This window comes from Muntiacus reevesi, chromosome 3 (assembly GCF_963930625.1).
Source record: "Muntiacus reevesi chromosome 3, mMunRee1.1, whole genome shotgun sequence".
In the NCBI taxonomy this organism is placed as follows: domain Eukaryota; kingdom Metazoa; phylum Chordata; class Mammalia; order Artiodactyla; family Cervidae; genus Muntiacus; species Muntiacus reevesi.
Genome location: NC_089251.1, coordinates 175,329,786 through 175,346,826, shown reverse-complemented (window position 1 = coordinate 175,346,826; position 17,041 = coordinate 175,329,786). Strand labels below are relative to the sequence as shown.

The window sequence follows — 17,041 nt, the reverse complement described above, 5'->3', positions numbered from 1 at the left end:
TGATCCCTGGATTGAGAAGAGCTCCTGGAGAAGGAATTAGCAAGCCACTCCAGTATTCTTGCCTGGGAAATCCCATGGACAGAGGAGCCTGATGGGCTACCGTTCATAGGGTCGCAAAGAGTCTGACACAACTTCCCAACTCAACAACAACAAAGTAATATACTGCAGTTTGTTTATCCATTCATCAATTGACAGATGTTTATATTGTTTTCCTTTTTCTGGCTGTAATGAATGAGGCTAAAATAAATGTTCTTTTCCAAGTCTTTTTGCGAGCACACATGTTTTGATTTCTCTTGGGTAAAATACTTAATGGTGAAACTATGGATCATAAGGTAAAATCTAGACCCTTTTGAAAGGAAGAAAGCATCTGACCCAAACTCTGTCACTGTGCCTTGTCAGATGTACGCTGTCCACCCTCAACAAGAAGACCCAAATAAGCCCTACTGGATTCTGAGGCTGGTCACTGAGCACAATGAAGCAGACTTTTTTGAAGTGAAAAAAGATACAGAACGAGCAGATGAAATCCGAGCCATGAAGCAAGCCTGGGAGATGACAGAGCCAGGAAGATCAATCAAGGTTATCTGAGTTTGAGAAATTATCCTTTACCTTTCACTCCTGGGCATGGTCTGAAGGAAGAGCCATATTGGTGAAACCACATAGTCTACTTTAGGAAATATCTGAAATTTTGTCAGACATCAGCTAACTAAATATGAAGACCACATTTGGACACATTGTGAAATGTTATTAATACTGTCTGGCTACCCAGATGACTTGCGAAAGCAAAGTACATTATGGTACCACTTATGGCCCAAACCTTAGGTCACCTTGTTCTTTCACATCATCTGGGATTAACACTCTGTGTCCTTAACACTGCCAACTAAAAAAGCATTGAAATGTCTAATACATGCTTTTAAGTACTCTGAACATGCCTTAGATAAAGAGGAAGCATGCACTGCCCTTGTGAAATACACATACTTCATGATTCCTCCTCTCTCTATTTTATATAGGAATCACTGCCATAGTGAAACATTGTTATTACATATATTTCATATCCCCAACTCAGGGTTATTGAGACAGACGAAAAAAGTTCAGGAGCAACTGGATCTAAGCTGGCCTACCCAGTGTCTAAGTTTTAGGACTGCTTCTTCACTAGTTCTCACAAATCACTGTCAAAATCACGAATGGTTTAGAATTTTTTCTTTGATGATTGGTAAGAGCTGGCCTGGACCAGACTGCCATATTCATTGACATTTCCCCTTGTCACGAGTACTGTTGAGATGGTGCTTCCTGGACTGTGTGTTGATGCTGTCTATCTTTTAGGCTGCCCAGGCTCGTCTCCATTATCTCAGCCAGTTCATTAGGAAAACGCCTGATGCTGAGTACGTGCCTGTGTCTGAAAGCCAAACCAAAGCCGGGGAAGAAGGTCAGTGGGCCCTGTCCCAGCTGCCCCAAGCATGGAGCCGTTACCTGCACTTCTTAAGAGCTAGTCAACAAGCCATGCTTGCCAAAAAGAAAAGATTCAGCATCTGTTTCCTTATAGTACTGTAAAGTCATGGACTGTTCAATAAGAAAATAGGTTCTGAAACATTTTCTTACCAAGCAGATGTTCACTTTGTCCCCAAGTAGATATGATTTTTACCAATTAAGAAAAGATGAAACCAGAAATAAGGGTGCAGTCTAGAAAGTACCAGTATATGAACTCGAAGGCAGGGATACAACTTTAAATCTGGCACTTTTCTAATCCCAGTAACAATAAATAATAGCAATAAGAATCATAGTAATGAAGTTAACTACTTTTATTGAGCAACTTGCTTGGGTCTGGGATTGTGAAATACTAATCAGGTGCAATTGTTTAGTTGCTAAGTCTTGTCCAGCTCTTTGTGACCCCATGGACTGTAACCCACAAGGTTCCTCTGACCATAGGATTTTCTAGGCAAGAACAATGGAATGGGTTGCCATTTCCTTCTCCAGGGGATCTTCCCTACCCAGGGTCAAACATGCATCTCCTGCATTGGCCGACAGATTCTTTACCTCTGTCTCATCTAATACTCACATCATCCCACTGATACATAATATTATTTCCAACTTACCAGGACACAGACCCAGAGTAATTTTCTAAATTCACAAGCTACCAAGAAACAGCCAGCATGCAGACAGTGCTCTTCATCACCCGAGAGTCCTCCCACAAATACTCATCTGCCTGCATCTATCACCACACTGAACTGTCCAGGGAGGCTAAAGACATTCACTTCACAAATTGTGCTTTTCCACTTTCACATCTTCAAGAGTATAACTCAATAACTGTTATAAAAGTAATTTTCCATAACTTTTGATATGAAAAGTATAAACAATAAATTTCATCCTAATCCTGTTTTTCTGGGGTGGACACAAAGTTCTTTTGTTTATTACCTGACTTTAACCCAAGGCAACTATGAGGTAAACCTTACTATTTATTCCTATTTTATAGCATTTAGGCAAAAACTCAGAGGATCATCTTATTCTTCCTACATCATATATCTAAAAATTGACAAAAATTGAAATATTTCTAACTCTTAAAGTACTCGCTCCTATAATAAGTAGAGTCTAATGTAATGGCTTTCTGGGTAGCTCAAACAGTAAAGAATCTTTCTGCAATGCAGGAGACCTGGGTTCAGTTCCTGGGTTGGGAAGATCCCCTGGAGAAGGGAATGGCCACCCACTCCAGTATTCTTGCCTGGAGAATCCCATGGACAGAGGCGCCTGGTGGGCTGCAGTCCTTGGGGTCACAGAGTTGGACACGACTGAGTGACTAACACTTTCACTTTCTTTTCAATGTAATGTTAGGAAATAAAGGTGAATAGAATATAGTCCTTGTTCATTAGGCTCTAGATTCTATTATTAATTTTTTTAATTTTATGTTAAGTTTATGTAAAAGAAAATTTATTGCACTGAATACTTTTTAAAAATGGCAAAGAAGATTTAATTCAAGACCGTTGTAGGAGGAGAGAGAGTGAACTCAGTTCTGAACACAACAGAAACAAGTGAAGATTTATAACAAGCAGGGAACTAGTGAAAAAATACTTCTACGAATTTGTTTAGGTATCAAGGGCCAGGGAAGAGAAATTTGATTAAATATCAAGTGAGGAGGATTAGAAGTTTAATTGGATATCAGTGGTGGGGAGATTCTCAATAAACTAGTTTAGCTGGATTCTTTGCTAAAACTGGGATTCACCACCAGTTAAGGACAAGGCCGAGTGGAGAACAGAGCTCAGAGAAGGCTGACCTTATGTAAACTACAGTTAATAAAGACACATATTTTAATTGAGCGACTTGGTGTATTTTCACATTCACGTATACTCAGGAGCCACTCTTCAGATCACGATAAAACATCTCAGTAGTCCTCTTCATCCTCTTTCCCAGACTTTTCCTTCCTCACAGAAACCATTTGTCTGATCTCTATCACAATGAATTAATTTTTCCCATTCTTGAACTTTACATATTTATGCATTCTATATGTCTTGTTATTTTTGTGTGTGTGATTTCATAGAATGCAAGGTTTTTTTTTAGAGCTGCATATGTCATATAGTAGTAACATCTTCAAGTGCCATGAAAGAGTCAGATAAAAAGAGTGCCATGAATTTTGATAACAAAGAATCTATACCCATCAGGGAGCATGCTGTGGAAGAAGTGGCAAGTAGGCAAGGGCATGAAGGATCTAGCAAAGTCAACAAACAGTGAAAGTGGAGGATCTTCCCCAGCAGGGAAGGAAGAGCGCGATCAGAGCTTACGGAGGGAAAATATCAGTAAGTATTGCCCTTATTGGTAAGATAAATCCATATTTTGAAATAGAGATTCTGGAAAAGATATTATGTTAACATATATGATGGCTAGGATTGAACACAGAAAAATATTCATATAGGATTCATAGGTCTTCGTTTTAATTACTAGAGTGGTGATCTGCTCAAGGACCTGATTAATAAACACTTAAAGATAAAAGTGAAAATTTCTTTTTGTAGTGATAGCATATACAATTGTCACTAAATATAGATTCTTTTTTTTGTTTTATCTATAGTGTCCTACATCTTTTATAACCAATGTTAAATATTTGTGTTCCTCTATTCTAACACAAATTTTTCCACTATATACTACAATATATTCCATTATATTATATATAGAGAGAGATTGATTCATTATTCAGTTGCTAAGTCATGTTCAACTCTTTACAACCACATGGAATGCAGCATGCCAGGCTTCCCTGTCCTTCACCATCTCCTGGAGTTTGCTCAAACTCATGTCCATTGAGTCAATGATGCCATCCAACCATTTCATCCTCTGTCACCGCCTGCTCTCCTGCTCTCCTGCCCTCAATCTTGCCCAGCATCAGGGTCTTTTCCAATGAGTCAGTTCTTTGCATCAGGTGGCCAAACATGTGTGTGTGTGTGTGTGTGTGTGTGTGTGTGTGTGTGTGTGTGTATACACAACATATTTATCTATTCATCAGCTGATGACACTCAGGTTGCTTCTATATTTTGACTATGGTAAATAGTGCTACTATGAAACATGTGCATTTGAGGTGCATGTATCTTTTTTGAAATAGAGTTTCCATTTTCTTCAGCTATATACCCAAGAGTGGAATTCAGGTATATACCCTGGAGTAGATCATATAGTAGCTCTATTTTTAGTGTTTTAAAGAGCCTCCAGACTCTTTTGCACAGTGGCTGCAACAATTTGCATACTCACCAGCAGTGTACAAGCGTTCCCTTTTCTCCACACCCTTGCCAATAATTGTTATTTATAGTCTCTTTGACAATAGTCATTCCAAAGGTGTGAAGTGATACCTCATTGTGGTTTTGGCTGGCATTTCTCTGATGATTAGCATGTTGAGCATTTTTTAAAGTGCCTATTTGTCATTTGTATGTCTTCTTTGGAAAAATGTATATTCAGGTCTTCTGTCCATTTTTAATCAGATTGGTTTTTTTTTTTGATATTGAGTTGTATGAGCTATTTATATATTTTAGATATTAGCCGCTTATGAGGATATAGTTTTGGGTAATAAGGAGGGGTCACAAAACAGAGAGGACAGGTAAGAATGAGTAGGGATGGCAGATCTAGAGACCAAAGCAGCCTGTCCTCAAGCAAAAAATTCTTCAAAGCACTCTTAAATATGTCTTATCATTTTATATTAAAATAAAATGATAAGGTTATAATAAAATAAAATGTCTTATCATTTTAATATAAAATGATAAGTTTAATTATACACCACCAAAATGAAATTTACTTACCCTCCCACCAAAAAGGGATGTGCTATCGTGTGGTTCTAGGACTTCATATGGCACAGAAACTCTGCTTGTACCCCAGATCCTGCTGCTATAGCAGCAGCCCTGCTTGAGAACCACAGGTCCAGTTATCCAGCTCTTCCCTGGGACTTAGTGGGTTCCTCCCACCTCTGCTGCTGGTGCATCACAAATTGTCCCTCACTCCTGAGGACACCTTACCCATAGGAGATTGTAGACCTGTGTCAGCCTTAAGTGCTCTGGGCTTTACATTGGTATGCACCTACACACATACATTGGAGAAGGAAATGGCAGCCCGCTCCAGCATCCTTGCCTGGAGGATCCCATGGACAGGAGCCTGGAGGGCTACAGTCCACAGGCTCGGAAGAGTCAGACATGACTTAGCCACTGAACAGCAATATATGTGTGTGCCACATTGCTTCAGTTGCGTCCAAATCTTGCAACCCTGTAGATGGTAGCACACCAGGCTCCTCTGTCCATGGGATCTTCCAGGCAAGGATGCTGGAGTAGGTCGCCATGCCCTACTTGGGGGGATCTTCCCAACTCAGGGATCAAACCCACATCTCTTATGTCTTCTGCATTGGCAGGCAGGGTCTTTACCACTAGCACCACCTGGGAATCCCCAAATAGCAACATACATATACATGTATGTATATTTATTTACTCATTTGTTTGTGACTCTTCAAATACTACCCTACTCTTGCTACTATCTGCATATATAATAGGTAACTTAGAACAACTTCCTCCATAATGGCAGAGGACATGTAAACAATATCATTATTGATTTCACATCCAAGCATTTTTTTTGCAACACCAAGCCATCAACAAGTTCGAGCTCAGTCTTGGCTTTCAACTTCCCTATTATTTCTGGGGGCTTTGGAAAGTGCCTTGGTCTTTATTCCCAAACTTCTCTCCAGGCTTTACAATAAGTGAATGGATCTTCCCTGGTGGCTCAAGATGGTAAAGAATCTGCCAACAATGCAGGAGACCCGGGTTCAATCCCTGGGTCAGGAAGATCTCCTGGAGAAGGAAATGGCACCCCACTCCAGTGTTCTTGCCTGGAAAATCCCATGGACGGAGGAGCCTGGTAAGCTACAGTCCATGGGGTCGCAAAGAGTCAGACACGACTGAGCGACTTCACTCACTCATTCTTCACCCTGCCTTTTAAATGGTTATTTTCTTACTATCTACAATGAAAAGTTTTCTGCTGATTCTGTTGCAAACTGAAACTTTTATAGGATACAATAAAATGATCCAGTGATGAGTAATTGCTATAAAAATATTTCTAAATGTATACTCTCAGGACTCATCCCATAGAGTACCTGTTTGCAGACAGGACAGCACACATGCGCGTACACACACACACACACACACACACACACACACACTCTCTCTCTCTCTCTCTCTCTCTCTTTGAGCTACACTGTTATGGAGGTCCAAGTCCATACTCTGCTTACCTCTAATTCTGTGCTCACATGCTCAGTCGCATCCAACTCTTTTGTGACCCCATGGACTGTAGCCTGCCAGGTTCCTTTGTCCGTGGGATTTTCCACCCAGGAATACTGGGTTGCCATTTCCTTCTCCAGGGATCTTCCCAATGCAGGGATCAAACCCACGTCTCCTACATCTCCTGCACTGTTAGGCAGATTCTTTACCACTGCGCCACTTGGGAAGCCCCTTATTCGGGTACACTTTATTCTGATAGAACTGTTTTACAGATGAACATTCTCGGCCCCTTTTACACCCTCTCTGTTAAAATATATATTATTTGGAAGGATGTAAAAGAATACATCTAATTAATCAAAAACATTTTCTTTCCAGTCAGAGTCAGCAGAGTTGGTGTCTTATAGAAACAATTCAAGTTGGAATGCCAAAAATAAATGCAACAAAAGTAGATATGTTCTTAAGAAAAACACTTGAACTTTAGAAATCTAAGATCACAGACCAACCATAATTAAAAAAATAAGTTATTTACCACTGGTTTCTAGAAGAGTCCTATTGTATATAAGATGCCAATATTTTAGGGATATTTTATTTAATGTTATAAAGTGAAAAACATGACTGTATTTCTGTTTTAATGATGGAGCAAAGTTGGGGTTTGTAGTACGGTATTCTTTTTTCTCACTTGTATCCTGCTGATAATGGCATACTTTTGAAAAATGAAAAACTAATTTGATGATATTGTTTTTTATGCTTATAAAATTTTGCATTAGATTACATTTATGAATGAATAATCCCTTTTAATAAGTTGTTATGAATTAATCACTTTACAATATTCCTGGAGACTTTTACAACCACATGTGAAAATCAAGATTAAATGGTCAATGGGAGATTGGGATTTTTTCCATGGCACAGTGAAAACTTGACATAGCCTCTCCCAAAAAACAATGATAAAATGGAAAAGATTGATTTAGAAACATTTCAAAATTCCCAAGGTGTACAACTAATAAAATATTTAATAAAAATAAAAACAAATTGATTTAACTGTATGATGTTCCTATCCTGTAAAAATAATCATGAACTTGGTGACTTAAAACAATGCAAACTTTCTGCAGTTCTCAGTTCAGTTCAGTTCAGTTGCTCAGTCATGTCCTACTCTTTGTGACCCCATGGACTGCAGCACGCCAGGCGTCCCTATCCATCACCAACTCTTGGAGTCTACCCAAACTCATGTCCATTGAGTCGGTGATGCCATCCAGCTGTCTCATCCACTGTCATTCCCTTTTCCTCCTGCCCTCAATCTTTCCCCAAATCAGGGTCTTTTCAAATGAGTCAGCTCTTCGCATCAAGTGGCCAAAGTACTGGAGTTTCAGCCTCAACATCAGTCCTTCCAATGAACATCCAGGACTGATCTCCTTTAGGATGGACTGGTTGGATCTTCTTGCAGTTCAAGGGGCTCTCAAGAGTCTTCTCCAACACCACCATTCAAAAGCATCAATTCTTTGGTGCTCATCTTTCTTTATAGTCTGACTCTCACATCCATACATGATCAATGGAAAAACTGTAGGCTTGACTAGACGGACCTTTGTTGGCAAAGTAATGTCTCTTTAATATGCGGTCTAGATTGGTCATAACTTTCCTTCTAAGGAGTAAGCGTCTTTTAATTTCAAGGCTTCAATCACCATCTGCAGTGATTTTGAAGCCCAGAAAAATAAAGTCATCCACTGTTTCCCCATCCATTTGCCATGACGTGATGGGACCAGATGCCATGATCTTAGTTTTCTGAATGTTGGGCTTTAAGCCAACTTTTTCACTCTCTTCTTTCACTTTCATCAAGAGGCTCTTTAGTTCTTCACTCTCTGCCATAAGGGTGGTGTCATCTGCATATCTGAGGCTATTGATATTTCTCCCGGCAATCTTGATTCCAGCTTGTGCTTCTTCCAGCCCAGTGTTTCTCATGGTGTACTCTGCATATAAGTTAAATAAGCAGGGTGACAATATACAGTCTTGACATACTCCTTTTCCTATTTGGAACCAGTCTGTTGTTCCATGTTCAGTTCTAACTGTTGCTTCCTGACCTGCGTACAGGTTTCTCAAGAGGCAGGTCAGGTGGTCTGGTATTTCCATCTCTTGAAGAATTTTCCACAGTTTATTGTGATCCACACAGTCAAAGGCTTTGGCTTAGTCAATAAAGCAGAAGTAGATGTTTTTCTGGACCTCTCTTGCTTTTTTGATGATCCAGAAGATGTTGGCAATTTGATCTTTGGTTCCTCTGCCTTTTCTAAATTCAGCTTGAATGTCTGGAAGTTCACGGTTCACGTATAACTGAAGCCTGGCTTGGAGAATTTTGAGCATCACTTTACTAGTGTACGAGATGAGTGCAATTATGCAGTAGTTTGAGCATTCTTTCGCATTTTCTTTCTTTGGGATTGGAATGAAAACTGACATTTTCCAGTCCTGTGACCACTGCTGAGTTTTCCAAATTTGCTGGCATATTGAGTACAGCACTTTCACAGCATCATCTTTCAGGATTTGAAATAGCTCAACTGGGCTTCCATCACCTCTGCTTGCTTTGTTCATAGTGATGCTTTCTAAGGCCTTCTTGACTTCACATTCCAGGATGTCTGGCTCTAGGTGAGTGATCACACCATTGTGATTAACTGGGTCATGAAGATCTTTTTTGTACAGTTCTTCTGTGTATTCTTGCCACTTCTTCATAATATCTTCTGCTTCCCTTAGGTCCATACCATTGCTATCCTTTATTGAGCCCATCTTTTCTTGAAATGTTCCCTTAGTGTCTCTAATTTTCTTGACGAGATCTCTAGTCTTTCCCATTCTATTGTTTTCCTCTGTTTCTTTGCATTGATTGATGAGAAAGGCTTTCTTATCTCTCCTTGCTATTCTTTGGAACTCTGCATTCAAACGGGTATGTCTTTCCTTTTCTCTTTTGCTTTTCACTTCTCTTCTTTTCACAGCTACTTGTAAGGCCTCCTCAGACAGTCACTTTGCTTTTTTGCTTTTCTTTTTCTTGGGGATGGTCTTGATCCCTGTCTCCTGTACAATGTCATGAACCTCTGTCCGTAGTTCATCAGGCACTCTGTCTATCAGATCTAGTCCCTTAAATCTATTTCTCACTTCCACTGTATAGTCATAAGGGATTTGATTTAGGTCATATCTCAATGGTTTAGTGGTTTTCCCCACTTTCTTCAATTTAATTCTGAATTTTGCAATAAGGAGTTCATGATCTGAGCCACAGTCAGCTCCCAGTCTTGTTTTTGCTGACTGTATGGAGCTTCTCCATCATTTACTGCAAAGAATATAGTCAATCTGATTTCAGTATTGACCTTCTGGTGATATCTATTTGTAGAGTCTTCTTTTGTGTTGTTGGAAAGAGGCTGTTTGCTATGACCAGTGCATTTCTCAGCAAAACTCTAGTGGCCTTTGCCCTGCTTCATTCTGTACTCTAGACCAAATTTGCCTGTTACTCCTGGTATTTCTTGACTTCCTATTTTTGCATTCCAGTCCCCTATAATGAAAAGGACATCTTTTTGTGGTGTTCGTTCTAGAAGGTCTTATAGGTCTTCATAGAACCATTCAACTTCAGCTTCTTCAGCATTACTGGTAGGGGCATAGACTTGGATTACTGTGATATTGAATGATTTGTTTTGGGAATGAACAGAGATCATTCTGTCATTTTTGAGATTGCATCCAAGGACTGCATTTTGGACTCTTTTGTTGACTATGGCTACTCCATTTCTTCTAAGGGATCTTGTCTACAGTAGTAGATATAATGGTCATCTGAGTTAAATTCACCAATTTTAGTCCATTTTAGTTCTCTGATTTCTAAAATGTTGATGTTCACTCTTGCCATCTCCTATATGACCACTTCCAATTTGCCTTGATTCATGGACCTAACGTTCCAGGTTCCTATGCAATATTGCTTTTTATAGCATCAGACTGTACTTCCATCACCAGTCACATCTACAACTGGATGTTGTTTTTGCTTTGTCTCCATCTCCTCATTCTTTCTGGAGTTCTTTCTCTACTGATCTCCAGTAGCATATTGGGCACCTACTGACCCGGGGAGTTCATCTTTCAGTGTCCTATCTTTTTGCTTTTCTTTCTGTTCATGGGGTTCTCAAGGCAAGAACACTGAAGTGGCTTGCCATTCCCTTCCTCAGTGGGCCACATTCTGTCAGACCTCTCCATCATGACCCGTCCGTCTTGGGTGCCCTACACGGCATGGCTCATTGTTTCATTGAGTTAGACAAGGCTGTGGTCCATGTGATCAGATTGGTTAGTTTTCTGTGATTGTGGTTTTCAGTCTATTGCCCTCTGATGGATAAGGATAAGAGACTCATGGAAGCTTTCTGATGGGGGCCATACTCTAAATCTTTAACCCCGTTTTCTGTTGATGGGTGGGGATTCCCCCCTGTTGTTTGACCTGAGACCAAACCATGGTGGAAGTAATGAAGATAATGGCGACCTCCTTCAAAGGTCTCAGGCACGCTCTGCCACACTCAGAGCCCCCAAGCCTGGGGCAGGCCACTGCCAGCCCATGTCTCTGCCAGAGACTCCTGGACACTCACAGGCAAGTCTGGGCCAGTCTCCTGTGGGGTCACTGCTCCTTTCTCCTGGGTCCTGCCTCATGCAGGGTTTTGTTTGTGCCCTCTGACAGTCCGCTTCCCCAGCCCTGTGTAAGTTCTGTAATCAATTCCCACTGGCCTCCAAAATCACATTCCCTGGGGGTTCTCAGTTCCTTTGCCAGATCCCTAGTTTGGGAATTCTGTTGTGGGCCCTAGAACTTTCTTAACGGGCAAGAATTTCTCTGATACAATTGTTCTGCAGCTTATGGGTCATCTGCTCGGTGGCCCTATGGTGGAGCTAATGGCAACCTCCTCCAAGAGGGCTTATGCCACGGGCTGTGTGGCCAGGCAGCTGCACCCAGAGCCCCTGCCTCCTTGGTAGGCCCCTGCTGACCTGCACCGATGCAGGAGACCCACACGCAGGTCTGGCTCAGTCTCTGCGGGGCTTTGGGATCCTGGTGAGCTAAGGTTTTGTTTGAAGTCTCTGAGTGTCTCTGGTGGGTATGGGGTTTGATTCTAAACATGATTTTGCCCCTCCTACCATCTTGCTGGGGCTTCTCCTTTGCCTTTAGACATGAGGTATCTTTTTTTTGGGGGGGGGGAAGGATAGAAGGTTGGGATTCTTAGAGCTAGAAGACTCAGTATACTAAGATAGTAATTCTCCCTAAATTGACCCATAAATTCAGTGTAATTTCTTTTTTCAGTGGGAGGGGAGCTATCCTTGCACTTGATCTATCTGCTCAAGCCATACTAAGCACTATGTGGGTGGAATATAAAAATGTTTTAAGACAATAACCAGGAAATGGAAACAACAGAAATGTTCAATGATAGATGAATGAATAAAGATGATGTGGTATATATATATATATACACATATACACAATGGAATATTACTCAGCCATAAAAGGAACATAACTGGGTCATTTACAGAGAAGTGGATGGACCCAGAGTCTGTCATATAGAGTTAAGTAAGTCAGAAAGAGAAAAACAAATATCATTTGTTAATGCAGATACGTGGAATCTAGAAAAATGGTACAGATGGACCTATTTCCAGAGCAGGAATAAAGGTGCAGACACAGAGAATGGCCATGTGGACACAGATGGGTAAGGGGAGGGTGGAATGAATTGGGAGACTAGGATTGGCATATATCCACCACCATGTGTAAAACACAGTTAGTGGCAACCTGGTGTATGGCACAGGGGGATTAGCTTGGTGCTCTGTGATAATCTAGAGGGGTGGGCTGGAGGATGGGAGGGAGATACAAGAGGGAGAGAATACACACATAAATATTATAAACATACAGCTGGTTCACTTTGTTGTATAGCAGAAACTAACACAACATTGTAAAGCAATTATTCTCAAAGAAAAACAAAAAAGATACAGTATCTTTTAGTCCAGTAGAGTAGCTAATGTATAGCAAGTGAACACTGAAAATCAAAGGTAACTGTTTTTTTTTTACCCCCACAGACTCATATAAACCCACAAGAATAGATTCAAGAAAGAAACTTTAGAGACTAAGATATTAACCATTCAGCCTTTCCAGATCACTTAATCTCTTTTTAAAAAATACTAATGTGTAATTTACATACTTCAAATTACCAGTTTTGAAAGTATAATTCAATACACTTTAGTAATTTACAGAGTTGTGCCACCAGTACCAAATATTGTTTCAAAACATTCCTTTTTATCCAAATAAATTCTTTTGTGCCCTCTTAAAGTCACTCTGCATTCCCACCACCAGCCTCGGTCTTTTTGTCTATGTAGATTTGCCATTCCTGGATATTTTATGCAAATAGGGATCAAAAAATTATGGTTAAATTTTTAAGAAACTGTCAAGTCATAATGTTTTGATTATTGTTAGCTTGGTAATAAATTCTGAAATCATGAAGTTGAAATCCTTCCCCTTTATCAAAATTATTTTGGTTATTCTTGGTATTTCCATTTTCATATAAGTTTTGAGGTCTGCTTGTCAAATTTTGTAAAATATCTACTAAGATTTTGACAGAAATTACACTGAATTTATGGGTCAATTTAGGGAGAAGTGCTCTCAGTATATTGAGACTTATAGCCCAAAGCATTCCCACCCATCCATCCAAAGAAGTGAACCAGCTGTATGTTTATAATATTTATGTGTGTATTCTCTCCCTCTTGTATCTCCCTCCCACCCTCCATCCCACCCCTCTAGTTATCACAGAGCACCAAGCTAAGCCTCCTGTGCCATACATCAGGTTGCCACTAACTGTCTATTTTACACATGGTGGTGGATATATGTCAATCCTAGTCTCCCAATTCATTCCACCCTCCCCTTACCCATCTGTGTCCACATGTCCATTCTCTGTGTCTGCATCTTTATTCCTGCTTGGGAAATAGGTCCATCTGTACCATTTTTCTAGACTCCACATCTGCATTAACAAATGATATTTGTTTTTCTCTTTCTGACTTACTTAACTCTACATGACAGACTCTAGGTCCATCCACATCTCTGTAAATGACCCAATTATGTTCCTTTTATGGCTGATTAATATTCCATTGTGTGTATATATGTATATATATATATACCACATCATCTTTATCCATTCAATTGTCATTGGACATTTCAGTTGTTTCCGTTTCCTGGCTACTGTCTTAAAAACAATTTTATATTCCACCCCCATAGTGCTTAGTATAGCTTGCACAGATAGATCAAACTCTTTAAATATTAGATTATTTAACTTGCTTATAATGAAATTTTGTAACACAGTATGACCTTCTTTGGTCTCTGCTTTCATTTTATTAAAATAGAGTGATTTTGTAACTCTTCTATAGAGCATATTCATTTTCTTCTATATTAATTTTTGTATCACCATTTAACTACAAGTATAGTAACACTAGCTAGAGGATAAGCAATAAAGCATAATTATACTTCAATAAAGTCATTAAATCATATTAAACATGGTAAGACCAACATATTTCAATTTAAATAAGATATACAATCATTTACTTAGTCATTGTTGATTCTTTCTTGAAAGCCTAGGACTTTTTTTTTTTAAATAGGGCCTCGTTCACGATCGCCAACAATTTTGGAAATGTCTCCACTGCTTATTCGAAAGAAATTAGAATGTGTAGACATAAATCAATATATACGGTAAGTTTTAATAAGCATGATTAATGTAGACATCTGTGTTCATAGAATTTTGAACATATTGTCAATAGGCAGTTGCTGAGCAACTGAAAATTTGAAATTAAATGCCTAATATATTTTCAGTGCCTTCGAAGTTTTTGAAATATATAGCTTATATGTTAAATTTAGCAAATGTTTTATTAAGTCAGTTATAGAAGCACTTAAATATTCTCTGTAAGGACTTAATTTGTAGCCTGGTTAAAGTGAGTTGAGCTATGGAAAAACCCCATCATACATGCTGCTGTTATTTAATTAGATTGAATTTCCTTAGGAACCAAACAATAGAATTAATAGAGACAATTGTACAAGCACATCTATAAGTTTTATAAAGCACATTTCTAAACACTTTCAAACCTAGTTTTTTAGATGTACTATTTGAAGAGGTATTTGTGGAATTGGTGTTTATGAGATTATTTTGTAGTTTCAAACACCAATTCCACAAACACCTCTTCAAATAGTACATATAATTTATTTTTCTAAAATATTAGTGATTTAGCAAATGGAGCCTAGTCCATGAAAAAATAGTGGTTTATTCTTTCTGATATTTGATTTGATTCAGATCACTATTCTGTTGATAAGATTTTAAATTATTTGAGTGCTGAAGTTCATTCCAGAGTTCTCAAATGACTTATGTTTCTCTTTTGATGTTTTTATATCAAGAAAAACAAATATTGAACCTCTGCTGCAAACAGATGAGCTAAATCAACAACAGGCAATGCAAAAGGCAGAGGAGGTCCACCAGTTTCGACAATATCGGAACCGACTCCTTAGCCTGCGTGATATCGAGCAAGAAAAAAGGTTTAAAATGAAAGATGAAGTGCTGGAAATGTATGGAGAAATGCGGGTGAGTGTACAAGGGCATACACTTGGATCACGGTTGACAGATTCTTTGGTAATATTAAAAAGATATCATAGAATCACATTTTAACTAGGTAGAAAGAAGTCTTGGAAATCTTTCATTCCCAACTTCTCAGAAAGTTGGCAAATTCATCTAATTTACTCATTCCCTGAAATCCCTCTTAAATACAGTACTAGAAACTGACCCACAAAATGGGAAGAATGGGAGAGAAAACAATAGCAAAACATCTGTGAATTTGGAAAGTAGCTGGAGGAAGATGGCATTAACAGATTTGAGGCTGCCAAATCCTAAGCCAGCAGTACAAAAACTCTTAAGACTGAACCTAGAGCCTGTCATACATAAAGTGAAGTAAGTCAGAAAGAGAGAAACGGGTTATCATAGAATGACACATATATATCTGGAATCTAGAAAAACGGTATTGATGAACATATTTGCAGGGAAGGAATGCAGACGCAGATACAGAGAATGGACTTGTGGACACGTTGGGGGAAGGAGAGAGTGGGAGGGATGGAGAAAATAACGCCAACATATACACACTGCCATGTGTGAAACAGAGAGCTGGTGAGAAGTTGCTGCATACCCGGGGGCCCAGCCTGGCGGTTTGCGATGACCTAGAGGATGGGATGAGGGGAGGGGAGGGAGGCTGAGAAGGGAGGAGGTATATGTGTTATTATGGTTGATTTGTGTTGTAAGGCAGAAACCAACACAACATTATTAAGCGATTTTATTCCAATTTAAAAATAAATTAAAAGAAAAAACCAACAACAACAGCAAAGAAAGAGTCAACCCAATCTGCTGCACAGAATCCCTCAAAATCTCAGAAATTGGTGGCACCATCCACCTTAAGAAGTGAAGGTGAAGAGAGAGGAAGAAAAGAAGTGGTATTATTAGGAAGTTCCCCAAGCACAACTCAGACATTTTGTCAGGGCTTGAGTATATGTGGGGAGCTAGTCATCTCCTGAGTACAGTTGCTGGGCTGCATATTTTATACAGATTATATCTGAACTCATTTAAAGCAGGTGGTTGCTTGGTCAAAATCCATCTCTCTTTCTTCACCTTTCTCTTTATTTTTCTCCTACTTGTGCTTTTGTTTACCATTCTGCAAAACCTCACATGCCCTTTGGTATCTCATGTTTTGTTCATTAATAAACATTTGAGATCACACCCTAACTTTCATCTTCTTTCAGTAATTTCCTACAGGACGCTATTGGCATGAGGAAAGGGAGTGTAGTTTTTTTCTGGAACATTAATAAGTCTCTACCCGTGGATCTTATTTACTTGTGTGCTGTTTTTGTTTTTGTCGCTTCATTTTGTTTCATTTTGGAATAGGACTCCTTAGACGAGGCCCGGCAGAAGATCTTTAACATCCGGGAAGAATATAGGAATAAATTACTGGAAGCTGAGCGCCTAAAGCTGGAGGCTCAGGCTGTGGAGGAAGCTGCAAGCCGGATGGAGCCAGAAAAGAAGGTCCCAGCTCCCGACACACACAAAAAAAAGAAAGAGAAGAAAAAGTGACCAGGGCGTGCCCAACACCACCTTTCTTCCAGAGAAGAAAAACCTGTTTTTCATTATCTCTAAGTTTGCCTGTTGATAAAAATAAGAAGTTAGGTCAATTGAATAACAGACATTTTCCCACCTTAGAAGTTAGTTTCCATGTTTTGATGTTAACTTTATTGGTTTTTCCCAGAAAGCTATTATTTGAGTTTTAAATTTTCTAATTTC

The 17,041-nt window shown here is 39.3% G+C and overlaps 1 protein-coding gene across 1 annotated transcript in view; it reads left to right on the top strand.

Moving 5' to 3' along the window:
- The window catches only part of ADGB (androglobin), a 170,472-nt gene extending 153,638 nt beyond the window's left edge, over nucleotides 1–16,834 (top strand). Inside the window, exons 31-36 of the mRNA XM_065927758.1 lie at nucleotides 400–576; nucleotides 1,321–1,423; nucleotides 3,648–3,782; nucleotides 14,334–14,424; nucleotides 15,121–15,304; nucleotides 16,649–16,834. Of these exons, the coding sequence (XP_065783830.1) occupies nucleotides 400–576; nucleotides 1,321–1,423; nucleotides 3,648–3,782; nucleotides 14,334–14,424; nucleotides 15,121–15,304; nucleotides 16,649–16,834 (876 nt within the window). The remainder of the gene's footprint in view (nucleotides 1–399; nucleotides 577–1,320; nucleotides 1,424–3,647; nucleotides 3,783–14,333; nucleotides 14,425–15,120; nucleotides 15,305–16,648) is intronic.
- The last annotated feature ends 207 nt before the right edge of the window (nucleotides 16,835–17,041 follow it).